This window comes from Hippocampus guttulatus, chromosome 13 (genome assembly GCF_054856545.1).
Source record: "Hippocampus guttulatus isolate MCC_2025c chromosome 13, RoL_Hgut_1.0, whole genome shotgun sequence".
Lineage (NCBI taxonomy): Eukaryota > Metazoa > Chordata > Actinopteri > Syngnathiformes > Syngnathidae > Hippocampus > Hippocampus guttulatus.
Window position 1 is genome coordinate 850,170 of NC_141273.1, and position 14,859 is coordinate 865,028.

Here is a 14,859-nt window from a genome sequence, read left to right on the forward strand (position 1 = left end):
AACTTTGGGTGCTTTGACGGGATTCTTATTTTGACTTGCACAATTTGGGTTGTTTTTAGAATTTTCGTTTTATCAGTGAAACTTTGGAGCTTTTAAAGGAGTTTGGTGATTGTTTCGTTCTTGCCACATGCGGGGATTTGTCTTTTATTCCTTCCCGAAACGGCTCCCTGTAACTTTGAAGACTGGAATTGTGAAATACACAGAGCGGGTTCCGAAAGAGTTCATGAAGCCGAGTATTTTTTTATTTTTTTTAAACCACGGAACACACTTAGCCCGGAGCGCTGCGCTTGGAATGTGACTCACTGGCATCCTAAAGTGTCACAAAGAATTCCTGGAAATCATTTCGCCTCCGAGTGGGAATTGAAGCCCGGCCGAGGTGTTTTCAAGTTTGTTTTACCTTGTCCGTAAGTGAGTGCCGAGCTTTCCTGAAAGTCCGCCGCCTTGGCAGGAAAAAGGCCCATGCGCAGGATCAGCAAGGTCAGAGGTGCGCGTTCAGGTTTCAAAGATTGTTAAAGTTGTTTGGAAAGTGGGATGGGAAATGGGATGCCGGTAGTGCAGGAGACATGTGTCTGAACAAACATTCTGCTTCTGTGAATAATTGATTATTGAATGACTAATGATTCACACATCCCTCAGGTCTTATTTTAAGATGTGAGATTCCACCTATTCAAAAGAGTCTATAAACCGTGTTTAGTATAGCAATGTTACTTGTGCGTGATTGGCGTTAAGGTGTGAGCATCGGTTTATTCTTCAAACTGCCTTGTTAACCTCGCGTCCGTGTATTATTTATCACAGCACACTTGGAACACTTTCTCCTCACTTGGGTAGCCTCTACCACACGCAAACTCCACCCAGCCTCCCGGAATCGAGCCCGAGACCTCGGATTATGCTAACCGCGATGATTGCCGTCTTCATGTCTTGTTTGAATCAAGCTGTTAAACACGTTTATATTTCACACCCCCCAAAAACAGGGATGGCAATGGCTAGTGATGAAAAAAGCGGAAAGGGGCGTGGCCTGGACGGGGCGACCAATCACAACAAGTAAGACATTATACACGTCCAATCGCGGGGCTGTTTACAATCGGAAGATGGAAAGACTGATCGGGAGAGCTCGTGAAAACTTGATGATAAGGTACCTGACCGACCCCCCCCCTAAAATTTTCTCAACGGATTTAGACGATTCACAAAAATGATCAATTTAAGAAATAAAACGGCGGATTTCCACGTATCCGCGGAAAATTGCCATCCCTGCAAAAAGCGTGAACACAAGTTTGTGGTTTCACATCTCATTTTTCCCTTCTGTCTTGCGATTTATAAAATACTATTCCACAGCAATAATTCATACAAATAATAAATACCCATAATAGAGACCAGTAGACGTGGGTGCTGTCGTTTGATATTTTTTTTCTTCTTTACAACGCGGAACATGACGACGTTGCTGCCTACGACTGGCATTCCGCACAGAAAGGATGGGGGGGACAAAACGTCCGACATTATTAACGTCTCACTCGGCTCGTTGTTTCTCAGAGATGTGGGGCAGCGAGGGCTTCCCAGCATGCCTCGCGCTCTCATCTTTTGGCCCACAAAGTGCCTTGCCTCGGGCTGACGTACGGCCAAAGCGAAAGGCTTTTCTGGCCGAGTTGTCTCCTGAACCAAAAGGATGAAATGGCATGATGAATGAGTATAAAATAAAATTAGGACTTGTATGGCGTCACATTCCCCCCCCCCCCCCCCCCACTTCCTGCGCCATGCCTTGCTGTTTGGTCATTGTTTTTCATGAACACGCTAACGAGTTTAATTTAAGCTCAATTTGTCCCCTCCCAACAGGTTAAACATTGCTGACTGTAGGTAATGAGCAAACATGAGCAGTCAAATGTAAAGTAAAAAATTCTAATAAAATGGAAAAAGTACACAAAGTTTGATTAAACAAATGGTGTTTTAAAACGTTGACGGCACACTAGCTTGACCGTGTGGTCAGTTTACCGCCGCGACAGGAGTTGCAGCGTGGGGGGGGACAAAGTGCACGAGAACTCCGCAAGGTGGTGCTGTAACAGACGCGGCTCGGATGATGGCTGCCTCGGAATTCACGCGCTTCTTCGTAATCTAAATGTCATTTAAATGGGAAGGACGCGCTTATAAAGGCCATTCGTGAAACTGAATGCTACAGAAAGCCAGCCAGCCGCTCCTCCTCCTCCTTGGTGCCCTTTGAGCGACCGCCGTCTGACCGGGTAGGGACGCCTTCACGGAGCCCAAAGCACATTTTAGCTTGGGAAGATTTTGTGATTGACCCCCCCTTTCATCTTTTTGTCCTTTTTTTTTTTTTTTGTGAAACGCAGCCATGTCCGAGAATCTTTCGCAGAGTGAGATGGACTATCCGTTTAAACTACTCGAGTACTTGAACGGCTTCAGGGTGTCAATGGTAAGTCGAGTATTTTAATGCTGTGTCTTCTCGGAGCAAATTTGTTCCAGTTGACTGTCATAAGCGTGGCTGAGCGCAAGTCGGGTCATTGTATTGTATTGGATGTCAGAAATGCCATTGAAATGGCTTCAAATGCAAACGTTGTTGATCTCGCTTGACAAATCCCGTTCGCTCTGCTCTCACGTTTGGGGAAATGGTGCACGCGTTTGGTTGTTCAGGTGATCTTCTCCGGCTGCGAGCTGGGCGTTTTCGACCTCCTGTCGACGTCGCCGCGTGCCCTGAGCGCCCGGCAGGTGGCGCGGGCCCTGCGCGCCAGCGCGGACGGAACCGAGCGACTGCTGGACGCCCTGGTGGGCATCGAGATACTCGGCGTGGAGACGCAACCGCAGGACGGCACCGGTGACCGCCGATCATTAACCGCCGGCGCGACCTTCCGCGAGCACAGCAACCGTCTTTCTCCAAGAGCTGCTCTTTCACTCGATAAAGGACCTTACCGATCTGATATTTTCTTTTCTGTCCTTTCTCCCACCCGAGCTCTTTACAGCAGCACCGAAGTGGCCAGCGTGTACTTGGCCAAAGGTGGCGCCAAGTCGCTGCACGATCTGGCGATCTACAGGTCGGAGACCACCTACCCGCTGTGGAACAACTTGGCGGACGCCGTCAGGTCCGTGTGAAGGCCGACGCGTTAAAAGCATTTTTAATGTTATTTTGTTGACTGCATCCTGCTTCTCTTCACAGGGAAGGCAAGAACCAGTATGAGAAGACGTTCGGGATCCCGCACAAGGAGCTCTTCCGAGCCATCTACAGGTGGGTCTCTGCAGGAGAATGTTGGGAATTGTTCGGTTTTGACGCAAATTCTCACTTTTGGGGAAGTACCGAGGAGAAGATGCTGAAATTTATGAGTTTGATGAACTCCTCCTGGGTGCTGGACGGACACGACGCGGTGACGGCGTTCGACCTCGCCGGCTTCCAGAACATCGTTGACCTCGGAGGTAGGAAGACGTTTGGCCACTGGTTGGCGCTATGCAACAATTAACTGTCAACTTTCCCCCCAAACCAAACGCAATACAAAAGAGAATGACTTGTGTCGTTAAAAGAAACAAACAACGTTGTCTTAAAAATTGCCTTTGCTAACTTTGTGCTAACATGTGACGAATGAGTATCATTTGACAAGCTAACCCTTAAGGCAACGGCTATTTGAACACAAACAGCGGAGCAAAACATGTAGACGGCCAATAACGCAAGACATACATGGATGCGATGTTAAAAATCCACGTCGTTTTCATATCTGTGACATTGCGGCTAACTCGTTGCCTTGCTCGTCTTTAACTCGCAGGCTGTAGCGGTGCGCTGGCCCGTGAGATGGTTAAGGCCTACCCCTCGTCCTCTGTCACCGTGTTTGACCTGCCCACGGTTGTGGAAAAGGCCACCAAGCACTTCATGCTGGAAAACGACACTTTGACATTCCAGAGCGGTAGTCAATCCTTTTTTTCCCCTGCCAATCGCAAGTGTGCTGCCACCTACAGTATTAAACATTATCAATCAGTCTTTTGAAAGTAAAACAGCACCCCCTTCTGGATTTTTGAGACACTGACGTGTTCACCAAACTGGATGAACGCTCCTGACCATGTGATGCATTTATTTTACACATCATATTGCCGCGCTGTACGAATTATAAAATGCATTTCTACCTCTCGCCCCCCTCCAGGAGATTTTTTCAACGGCGAACTGCCTCCCGCAGATTTATACGTCCTGGCTCGCATCCTCCATGACTGGCCGGAGGAAAAAGGTCTGACGCTTCTCAAGAGGATCTGTGACGTCTGCAAACCAGGTGAGCCCTGATCAGATCACGTCGTGTCATGTCACGATTCTCATGACGTTTTTTTTTTTTTTTTTGCATCAGGCGGCGGCGTGCTGCTGGTGGAGGCCACGCTGCTGGAGAGCCGACGTGGCCCCGTCCACGCGCAGCTCTCCTCGCTCAACATGCTGGTGCAGACGGAAGGCCGCGAGCATCCGCCTTCCAAGTACACCAGGATGCTCCGAGAGAGCGGCTTCCGCGACGTGCAGCTGTGTCGCACGGGGAAATACTACGACGCCATCTTGGCTCTCAGATAAGAACGCAGGAGACTTGGTTGAAGGAGCACCATTCGGGATTTAGCTGTTCCCTAAGGATAAATGCAGATTATACACCAAGTTACATCATGGCGTGCGATGATCTAAAAGTGTCATGACTTTATTATTTGGCTATGATGAATTACCGGTATGTTGCATAAAGTACCTTTTGCATGAGTGCCCCAGCGATGAATTGTACGTACAGAAGGTCATTGAAAAAACCCCCCGCTGATTCATGTTCAGATATTTATGGTGAGTGGGAATTTTTTTTTTTTTTTTTTTGTGAGAGCAACTGAGCCCAGTGAAGTGCAGTACGTTGTAGTATATTTTATTACCACAGTGCTGTGCGGTTTTGCCCTACTATTTTGGTAAAAAATAAACTTGCGGAACACAGACCCTTAGAATATGCTTCTCCTTATCCCCCTTCACTTTTAGGTAATATGCTTTTTGATATTTTCTTAATTTGTAGAGATGATAGTTGACGGTGAGTGGGACTGAGCTCTTTGAGGTACTGTGTAGTAAAGTACCATTCTAGATTTCCCCCCAACTTTTGGTAAAAATTGGTATTTTTGCCCCACGCGATGTTGTTCTCGTTATTATTTTACTTAATTAGTTGAGAAGTCGTAATAAAGCAATTTGCGACCATTATTGTATGTATGGCCTCCATTGACTCTAAAAGAAATACAGTGACAAAGCATGACGATACCATCACGTCTTTGTGTTGCCAACGTGCTCATTTCAAGCAGCAATTATTCACAATTCCAAGTAATGAAATGTTAAACATTGACTGATCTTGTCACCATAGTTGAAATGGTGGAAGAGTAGAAATACTAAAATATCAAAATACTGTAAAACAGGTGCAGCGTTTATTTCAGAGACAAGCGCTCTTATTGGCCGACTCCCATCATCATTTTCCCACTTTGGACAATAAAAGCAGTAATTCCACTTTTTTGTGAGAAATGGAATGCAGTGGTGTAGGTTTAGGTGATAACAACAAGTGATAAGTGGACAAAGATTGAAAAATACAGAGACGAAAGACACAAAAAGCGAGGGATAAATAATTGGTGTTCTGTGCCTTTAAGAGACGAAGCTCAGAGCCAAATGCCCTGACGTCATTTTTTTCTCCCCCAATTTGCAAACAAGTTCTTGTTTGCGGCGTCGAACGAGAAATACATTACACGGTGTAGTGATGTTTGCTAGGTGGTCAAAACAATAAAAAAAAATAAAAAAATGTATATAGTATTTGTTGCGCTGTGCTTTTAAGAGACAATATGACTTAACCTTGCCCTCAACGTGAGTGATTGACAGATTGTTGGGTGATGCGACAAAAAGCATATAATAATAACATTTTGTAACAAGCGCAGCGTTAACGTGAAGGTTTTTCACTCAAACTATGGGTATCAATTATTTGTGTAGGGATTATTTATCAATTGAACGGAGCGGGCGTTGCTGTCCTCCAGCGGCCAAAGCTCAGAAGTGCAGCCGAGCAGGGTTGCATCCTCCCGGCCGGGTCCCGCCCCCCGATGGCCCCCACCTTGCCTTGCCTTCCCTCCCCTCTCTCGCCTTATCTCGCTGTTTGTGTATGTGGAATGCGGGTCAAGCGGAACTCCGGGCCCGAACTGCGCCTCACCTCCAAGAAAAACGGCGGCTTGCAGCGTCCCGGCGTGCACCGTATGTACCGTCCACACGTTTGGGCTACACTTGGCCGCGCGCGGGCGGCGAGAGACTTTTTGAGGCGAGGCGGAGGCCACTTCCATTGGGAGAACGCGACGTCGTCATTTTAAAATGGCGCCAAAGATTAACCTCGACCAGTGGCTCGCTTTGGTGCGTGTGCGCCACATTGTGCCCAGCTGGTGAACATTCACGACCCGTTAGCCGCACGTTCACCACAACCTCCATTTTAGCGTCCTTAGCGGATATCTACTGACGAATCCGAGGCGGTCTAGGCGCATCTTGACAGAAAAGAAAATGAATCATATTTGTATAAGGAGGTGCCGAAATAGCAACATTAGCTCAATGGTGCTAACGGCGCTCCACGGTAACAAACGTAGCAACCTGCCTCGGGGTTAGCACGGGCTGCGACGACTTCATAACGTCGAGAACCGCGGCCCTCTTCCAAATGATTTGGAAAAATAATTACTCGTGAGGCGGATGGTTTTAGAGCGAAAGGGTCTACTCAACGCCCATCGTTGCTGATTAAATAGCATGAAAGGGGTGTAAAATTGGAGGAAAAAAAGCATCCAAAATATTCCACTCGAGGCGCCGGTTGGTGTGTGGGCCCTCATGTTTTGGAACGACACTGTTAGCGTTATGGCTAATCGTAACAGCTCAACGCCCAAGCTTGTCAAAGCAGCCTTTTTTCCTGAACGACTAAAGACCCACAAAGGTTATCGTACACGGGGAATTTTAAAACTAACTGCTAGTTTTTGCACTTGGTCTGCAACAAAGTTACGGCGTCACACGACATGTCTGAGCCCACTCTTAGCTTAGCCACCTAGCTGAGTTTTTTTTTTACCGTACATAATTCGACAGGATATTACCACCCGATATATCTTGAAACTTGCTTAATGTTGCTGTTTACGATTTCAGCGTTGCTAACCTCGCCCCCCCCGGTTGCTCCGCATTGGCTGTAGTTGTTGTCGTTACCGGGAACGTCATTTCCCTGAAATGTTAGTTGGATAGATGTGGCATCGCGAGGCTCACGTTGATCATTTGTAATCGTATTATTTTTTTCGTCGTGTGTGATGCGAGGCAAAATGTCGTCTTGTACACAGCGAGCGATTCCTTCGCTCACAGCCTCAGGGGACGCGTTTGTTTACCAGCTAACGGCACAGCTGCAGCAGAGCTTGAACTATGTCACCCCCAACGACACAGTCCGCGCATGTGTGCGCCGAGGAAGTCGCGAGGCCTGGTAAATAATCTACTTTGCTGTCTCTTCGGGGCACAAAAAAGTTGCTGACAGCCTATTCGATTTGTAAAATCATGAGTGGCAGCCTCACAAAATATTTATAAGTGTGATGCTATTCAGCTTCCAGGTGTGGACAAACAATTAGAAGGCTACAACAATCTCTTGACGTTTGAAAAGAGCTTAAATTTGGGTCAAAATCCAAAATTATTATTTTTTCGCTCCAAATTTAAACCATACCAGAGTCAGGAGTTTTCATGCGCACGTCGTACGAGAGCAACATTACAATAACAATTAGACACACTACTCAGAACCAGGATTATTTTTAACAATATATGTAAATATTTTTAAAAATGTTTGCGTGATACTGTGGAGTACGACACTTTCATAAAAGGGTTTGGAAATGTTGCCATGATGATTTCGAGGTTGGCGAAATATGAATTTGAACCGGTGGTCCTTTCAACCTGACGATGCTCTCCTTTGTCCCCAGCGTGAAGCTGGTGCTCCTCTGACTCGCCACCATGAAGAGAAGTCGACACCCCAGCAGTAGCGACGACTCCGACGATGCCAGTAAGTGTAAAAAAGATGTTTTTTTTTTGTTTTTTTTTTTGAGAGAGAGGGCGGAGGGATAACTCATTGTCGGTGCTGAACCCAAACACCCATTGCGGAGGAGGTCACGCCCCTCCTATAAAGTTGAAATGATTGACTCCCAATAATTTCCTGTCCAGGCAATTCCACCTGCTGGTCGCAGCATTCGTCTCAGGCCAGAAGAGGAAGCAGGCAGAAACCTTCTGAGGTACGTCACTGTTGACACAATCAACACGACTGTCATAAATGAGAAGACATTCACATTTGGCTGTTATTGAACTGGAGACTGCGGAGACAAGTGACCCAACCCCCTGCGGTCGGGCGGCAGCTCTTAATGAAAAATGATGTAGAATGGAAGGCAAAACTTCGACAAAATATACACGTTAAAATTATTTTTAAAAATATTTTTATTTTTAAATTAAAAAGATGAATGAGAATCATTTATTTTCCGTGTTCCTGCTTGTGAAATTTATTTTCAAAATAAACGAATATTAACAAATAATTACAGGAAGATACTTTTGCGCCTGTTTTATTTAAATAAAAATGTGAAATTGAAGAAAAAAAATCAGTGGGGGAAAAAAAATGATAGAATTAAAATCGTCTGTTGTACTGTCAATTCCAACACAATATATGTAAAAAGAGAGAGAAGGGAGCAGAGGGGGGAGCATCGATTTGACATGCTTCCCGCTGGCTTCAGGTCTTCAGGACGGATCTGATCACGGCCATGAAGGTGCACGACTCGTACCAGCTCAACCCGGAGGACTTCTACGTCCTGGCCGACCCGTGGCGGCAGGAGTGGGAAAAGGGCGTGCAGGTGCCCGTCAGCCCGCAGTCCATCCCGCAGCCGGCGGCCCGCCCGCTGGCCGACGGCGGCAAGGAGGTCACGTTCGTCCGGCCCAAGAAGCTGATCCGCACGTCGGCCGCCCAGGCCCTGGGCTACGTGGACATCCGCACCCTGGCCGAGGGCACGTGTCGCTACGACCTCAACGAGGAAGACGTCACCTGGCTGCAGGTTGCCAACCAGGAGTTTGCCAAGTTGGGTGAGTCCGCACGGTCGCCAGTGACCCGGACGTGCGTCGCACGAGTCAAGGTGAAGTTTCACATTGCTTAAAACAAGAAAGGAGCCCACTTGGAAGGCACTCTCCAGTTTTCGCGCTAGACTCGGACACTTTGATCACTCCCTTGATATGCTCGTCAGTAACCATCCAAAAATAAACGGCGTGGCATCAAAAGTCATAGGGGTCAAAGTTTGGGGCAAAAAAAAAAAAGTAGTGGCTCATAGTCCCCCAAATTAAGGTAGCATGATCGTTTTAGCAAAGCTAAATTGATGACGTTTAAACAAAACAAAAAACCCCCCAAAAGATCTACTGTCAGGTAATTTTTGAGGACATTTATTGTGCAGATTTTAAAAGTCAAAACTCGGGACCATTGTGAAAACAAACTGTACCGTATATACAACAAGGCGTCTGATTGGTTCCTGGCGCCATGTTGACCAATGACAGTGGATTTACCCCGTGAGCTGATTGGCCGGGCATCTTCACAAGCCCCGCCCAGCACCTTCCCTTGTGTACTTTGATGTTCATTGCTCTGTAATGCGCTTTGTTACAGCTGAACGCTGTTGCGAAAAAGCGCAAGTCAATTAAGATTTACTGCGTTGCACTTCATTCATCGCCGTTTCCACCGGATAATCGGAAATTCCGTTGGCGCATTGGGCTTTCCTTAAATGTCTCCTAAATGTCCGCAGCCCTCCCGCCGTTGGACGAGTTTGCCATGGAGCGTGCCTTGGAGGAGTTTGAGCGTCGCTGCCACGACAACATGACGCACGCCACCGAGACGCAGGAGGGCCTGGGCATCGAGTACGACGAGGACGTGGTGTGCGACGTGTGCCAATCGCCCGACGGCGAGGACAACAACGAGATGGTGTTCTGCGACAAGTGCAACATCTGCGTCCACCAGGTCAGCATTTGCGGAATCTGGCATTTCATACTCCCGCATCTGGTACTTGACTGTCCGTATAAGTTGAGTTGGGTTTTGTTCCCCGCCGGCGATGTCTTCAGGCGTGTTACGGCATCCAGAAGGTGCCCAAGGGCAGTTGGCTCTGTCGGATCTGCGCCTTGGGGATCCTGCCAAAGTGCCAGCTGTGCCCCAAGAAGGGCGGCGCCATGAAGCCCACCCGCAGTGGAACCAAGTGGGTCCACGTCAGCTGTGCCTTGTGGATCCCAGAGGTGAGCCCTCGGTCGCGGCTCGCTCGGGGGGGGGGGGGGGGGGGAATCTTTGCCGATCGCCGTTTGCTTTGAGCGCTCGCTGCGGTTTTCTCGCAGGTGAGCATCGGGAACCCGGAAAAGATGGAGCCCATCACCAACGTGTCGCACATTCCCAGCAACAGGTGGGCGCTCAACTGCTGCCTGTGTAAAGACAAAACGGGAGCCTGCATCCAGGTGGGTCGGCGCAAGAGTGCGCCAATTCAATTCGCTCCAAAAGATTTCCGCGGCGGCCATCCCCACGCTTGTTTTCTCTCCCGCCCGCAGTGCTCTGCCAAAAACTGCCGCGTCGCCTTTCACGTGACGTGCGGCCTCCACGCCGGTCTGGAGATGACCACCCTCCTCACCCAGGACGACGAGGTCAAGTTCAAGTCCTACTGCCCCAAGCATTCGGGCCTGGAGGGCGGCGACCTCAGGGAGCGAGACTCAGACGGCGAAGGGGAGAAGGAGGAGAGCGCCGGAAGCAAGAAGGGCAAACGGCGCGGGAGGGTCCGGGGGGACGAGGAAGAGGACTCCGCCGCAGCCCCGCCCCCGCCCGCCGCCGCCGCCGCTTCCACCTCCTCCTCGTCGCCGTCGTCTTTATGCCTCGTCCGCCAACGCGACCCGCAGGATCATCGCGTCAACCTCCGAAAGATGAAGCTGCAAGAGATGGAGGAGGTCTTCTACCAATTCGTGGACGCCGAGGAGGTGGGCCGCCACCTCAAGATGGCGCCGGAGACGCTGGACTTCCTCTACCAGTACTGGAAGCTGAAGCGCAAAGCCAACTTCAACCAGCCGCTGCTCACGCCCAAGAAGGACGAGGAGGACAGCCTGGCCCGACGCGAGCACGAGGTGCTGCTGAGACGCCTGCAGCTCTTCACCCATCTCCGCCAAGATTTGGAGAGGGTAGGTGACCCGGCGAGGGTGAAAGATCAATGGAGAGGGTCGCCCGCCACCGGAGAGGATCGGGACCCCGTGGACAGAAGTGGCGGTCAGCCTTCGAGAGGTTGAAAGACACTTGGCGTTGGCTGTTATCTGGGGGGGCACAAGAGAGGATGAGTGACCGGGAGGTCTCCTTCAGAGGGTTTGCGACGACGAGTCGGGGTGAAAAGCGATCGGAGGGTTGGGCTGGGCTCCATAAAGGTCGGGAAACGCGGCTGTGGGGGAAGTGGGGTCCCTCGAGACTCTCGAGGGTCTTCCACGGTCTTAAACCCTTTCGAGTCTAAACCGTGGAAGAGCATGTGACAAACGAGGAGGAGGAGGTTCCTTTGCAGAAGCTTGCTCATCTTTGGCGGTGGCGGGTGGTTGGTTGGGCAGAGAGTGAAGGACAGGAATCTGGCGAAGGCGGCTCCAGGATCCCTTGGAGAGGGTTTGGAAACGGTGCTAGGGCTTGGAGGGCAGTTCAACCATAATTCTCCTCAGAAGGTTGGGAAGACCATTGGTCGGTGCCCAAAACCAGAGCGGAGGCTTCCTCTGGACAGAGTGGGGTACGCTGAAGAGAGTCGCCGATCCTTGGAAAGGGTGAAAGGCTATCGGTATGATTCCTCGGGGGAGGGTAAAGGACTAGAGCAGAGGATTAGGTGACCACCGAAGTGGGTAGGACTCCTTCAGAGTCGGTGACCCCCGGGAATGGGTGCAAGACCATGAGTTGGGGTCTTCCGGAATGTATCAATAACCACTGGAAGAGGGTGAGTGACTCCCCCCCCCCCCCCAGAAGAGTGTTCTGGACTAAGGCAGTAGAAAAGGCTAAAAGTCTTCAGGGGGAGTGAAAAGGCACCACTAGAAAGGATTTCCATCCTTTGGAGAGATGACTGATTGAGGGTTGATGACCCCGAGAGCACGAAAGGATCATTGGTCGCGGTCCGAGATGAATACCGCAGAGCGTAGCGCTCGTCGTCCATCGGGGAAGTTTCCCTTGCGAGCAGGAACCCCAATGTCTGGTCCTCCTCAGTTTTGGCAAGACGACAGAGCAACAAGTACACCGCAGCGTTTAACTTTGACCTCCCGCTGCCTCCCCTTTAGGTCCGTAACCTGACCTACATGGTGACCCGGCGGGAAAAGATGAAGCGGTCCCTGTGGCGAGTCCAGGAGCAGATCTTCCAGCACCAAATCCGGCTCATCGACCAAGAGCTGCTCACTGGTGAGTCACCGTTTAGGCCAGGGGTGGGCAAACTTTTTGGCTCGGGGGGCCGCATTGACTTTTAAAATTTGACAGAAGGGCCAGGTCAGCACGAGCTATGGTACATTAAAAAATAAACTGCATTTGTTGACGGTCCATATCAAACATCAACAGAACAAAAGCATGAACGTACTGTATTAATATACTTTTTTTTAAATGACAAAAGTGTTGTTGATGACCTATTTTAGCCTGTGCATCGCTGCAGATGGGTTGTGATCAGACCAGTAGAAGTAGAGCGATACAGAGGTACTAGGTGGTCGAAAAGATTGCCCCGCCCCCCCCCGTGTTCTGCAACTTCAAGTCAATGCGCCACCTGGCGGTGAAATGCCTGTCATTACAAGTCCAATTGAAATGAATGCAATCATTCACATCGAACCTTAATTGTGGACCGACCTTCGGCGGGCCGGATTAAAAAGACCAACGGGCCGGATTCGGCCCGCGGGCCGTAGTTTGCCCACCACTGGTTTAGACAGATGAGCCGCAACGTTTGTCGCTACCAACAAATATTTGAGTCGTCCTTGTAGATCCATCAACGGCAAGTTCAAGGCTTTGTCCGCCGTTTTGTCCCCAGGGAATCCGTCCAAGACGAACCTACAGCGACTTTTTTCTGAGGACCATCTGAACTCTCACACCGGGACCCCGTGGAGCCACCCGGCGCACAAAACCAAACGGCGGTCCAAGCCAGACAAGGGCAAGTCACGTGAAAGGAAAGTACTCTCCGACTCGCCGCCGGTTTCCAAGAAGGACATCAAAACCCTCGACGCCAAATCCTCGCCGGTCAAAGAGTCCGGCTCGGACCCCCAGACCTCGAACCGCCCGAATGACAGCCTCTCGCTTCGGCACGCGAAGTCCCCGAAGCAGGAGGGAACTTCTCAGGAAGGTATCGGCGTGAAACCGCATGGGAAAACCGTGCGGAGGGAGGCCCCGGGCCCGGAACGGCGGAAAGAAAAACAACCCGAGCACGAGGAGCGGAAGAGGAAGCGGTGGACCGACGTTTCGGAGACCTGCGCCGGATCCCAGAAAGCCCGCTTCCATTCCAAACACCTGGATAAAACCGTCTCCATCCGGCTGGTGGACATCCGATCATCGGACGCCCAAGAAATTCGAAGCGGCTCGGCAAACCCGGAGGTCGTCAACCACAGTCGAGTCAAAGAGTCCCCGCCGGATGTTCCCCGCGTGTCTAACGGGTCCCTGAAAGGCTGGGGCAAGTTCCGCATCCCCAAGCGCAGCGAGAAAACTGAGCCGGAGCAGCGCAAACAATTGCTGCGGCCGCTCACCAACACGCCGACGCCGGGGCCCCAGCACCCGAGGACCAGGCTGCGCACGGGGGCCGAGAACGAGGACGGCGGCGCCGAGGTGCTGGAGCCCTGCTTGAAACGCTGCCACTCGCGCCGGCTCAGGGGCGACGCCTCCCTCAGCCGCCGCTACGGCTCCGACATCATCCGCCGCGGCGTCCTCGCATCCTGACCCGGGAGGGAAAAAGACAAATAGGCGCGAGCTTTTTATTTTTCTGGACAAATCCGATAAAAATGTCTGAGTAGAGCTGATATTTATTTTTTACGCGTAATATAAACTGGGAAATATTGGACTTTATTTTGAGACACTTTTTGTTCTGCCGCTGACCCGCAAGGGACCACAAAGCTCTCGTGATTTATTTTTTGTTTTGTGCGTGCGTGCGTGCGTGTGTTGAAAGTTGCAGAAGGGGTGCAAATGTTCCAAAACATTCTTGCGATGTTAAGAATGGGAAATACTCCAAATTGGAACATTTCCATGGGAATTCAATTGAATTGAGCAATTCCCACGGAAAGTTTCCGTGGTTGAAACCGGCCAACAAGTTTGTGAAAAGTGTTCCCAAGTTGTTTGGCGCGACGCAGGAAGCGGCAGCGACCTTTTCTTACGATTGGCATTTAAGACGAGTTGGCGGTGACGCAGACGCTCGCCATTAGCACTTGAGTGTCGTTGAACTAGCGCCCGCACCACGTGCCTCACTTGAAGAGTTTGCACTACGACGGGCCGGCCAGAGTTATTTTTACACTGAAGAAAACAAAAATCCTGGGCCGCTGCTGTACTACTGTTATGCAAAAAGTTCGATTGCTTTGATTGTCTTTAGTCTGAAAGAGGAATAAAAATCTCCGGAGGAGTGATGTTTTTTGTGGCTTTGTTGGTTTTTATTTGTCTTAGAAGGGGCGGAGGTGGGGCAACAAGAATCTGTGCCTGCCTTTTTAAGACTCCGAGATTCAAACCGATTCCTTCCTAATTCTTTTTTTTTCACTTGTTAGCCGTGGTTTCATGTGGAACCTGTACTAATGTGCAATTTGAAATAACTTGGGGAGGGGGGGCCTTGAAATCTGTTGGTGTGTGTGCACTGCATCCTATCTTTGTCACCCCCAAAAGTATTTTAAAAAATAGTCTACGT

The 14,859-nt window shown here is 50.0% G+C and overlaps 2 protein-coding genes across 5 annotated transcripts; both read left to right on the top strand.

The window, feature by feature from the left end:
- Window positions 1–2,047: 2,047 nt before the first annotated feature.
- Window positions 2,048–5,179, top strand: asmt2 (acetylserotonin O-methyltransferase 2). 3 transcript variants are annotated; one of them, XM_086128203.1, is made up of 9 exons: window positions 2,048–2,228; window positions 2,337–2,419; window positions 2,638–2,818; window positions 2,954–3,083; window positions 3,158–3,226; window positions 3,293–3,411; window positions 3,756–3,893; window positions 4,128–4,250; window positions 4,323–5,179. In XM_086128203.1, the coding sequence occupies exons 2-9, from the start codon at window positions 2,339–2,341 to the stop codon at window positions 4,532–4,534; spliced, it is 1,053 nt and encodes a 350-aa protein (XP_085984329.1). In that variant the 5' UTR covers window positions 2,048–2,228; window positions 2,337–2,338; the 3' UTR covers window positions 4,535–5,179. The 3 variants fall into 3 exon arrangements, with proteins under 3 accessions (XP_085984329.1, XP_085984327.1, XP_085984328.1); XM_086128201.1 differs by having other exon boundaries at window positions 2,638–3,083; XM_086128202.1 differs by lacking the exon at window positions 2,048–2,228 and having other exon boundaries at window positions 2,284–2,419; window positions 2,638–3,083.
- Window positions 5,180–6,069: 890 nt separating this feature from the next.
- Window positions 6,070–14,592, top strand: jade1 (jade family PHD finger 1). 2 transcript variants are annotated; one of them, XM_086127727.1, is made up of 11 exons: window positions 6,070–6,202; window positions 7,306–7,442; window positions 7,927–8,006; window positions 8,165–8,232; window positions 8,722–9,064; window positions 9,769–9,980; window positions 10,082–10,249; window positions 10,346–10,462; window positions 10,553–11,170; window positions 12,287–12,404; window positions 13,015–14,592. In XM_086127727.1, exons 3-11 carry the CDS (start codon window positions 7,958–7,960, stop codon window positions 13,908–13,910), a joined length of 2,589 nt encoding a protein of 862 aa, XP_085983853.1. In that variant the 5' UTR covers window positions 6,070–6,202; window positions 7,306–7,442; window positions 7,927–7,957; the 3' UTR covers window positions 13,911–14,592. The 2 variants fall into 2 exon arrangements, with proteins under 2 accessions (XP_085983853.1, XP_085983852.1); XM_086127726.1 differs by lacking the exon at window positions 7,306–7,442 and having other exon boundaries at window positions 6,074–6,202.
- Window positions 14,593–14,859: the final 267 nt, after the last annotated feature.

Excerpts from the sequence above, each read along its gene's own strand:
- jade1 (XM_086127727.1), top strand. The coding sequence starts at position 7,958 with ATGAAGAGAAGTCGACACCCCAGCAGTAGCGACGACTCCGACGATGCC. Across the intron at positions 10,250-10,345 it reads GTGCCTTGTGGATCCCAGAG|GTGAGCATCGGGAACCCGGA; the intron begins GTGAGCCCTCGG and ends GTTTTCTCGCAG. Across the intron at positions 12,405-13,014 it reads CGACCAAGAGCTGCTCACTG|GGAATCCGTCCAAGACGAAC; the intron begins GTGAGTCACCGT and ends TTTTGTCCCCAG.
- asmt2 (XM_086128201.1), top strand. The coding sequence starts at position 2,339 with ATGTCCGAGAATCTTTCGCAGAGTGAGATGGACTATCCGTTTAAACTA. Across the intron at positions 2,420-2,637 it reads ACGGCTTCAGGGTGTCAATG|GTGATCTTCTCCGGCTGCGA; the intron begins GTAAGTCGAGTA and ends TTGGTTGTTCAG. Across the intron at positions 3,084-3,157 it reads AACTTGGCGGACGCCGTCAG|GGAAGGCAAGAACCAGTATG; the intron begins GTCCGTGTGAAG and ends TTCTCTTCACAG.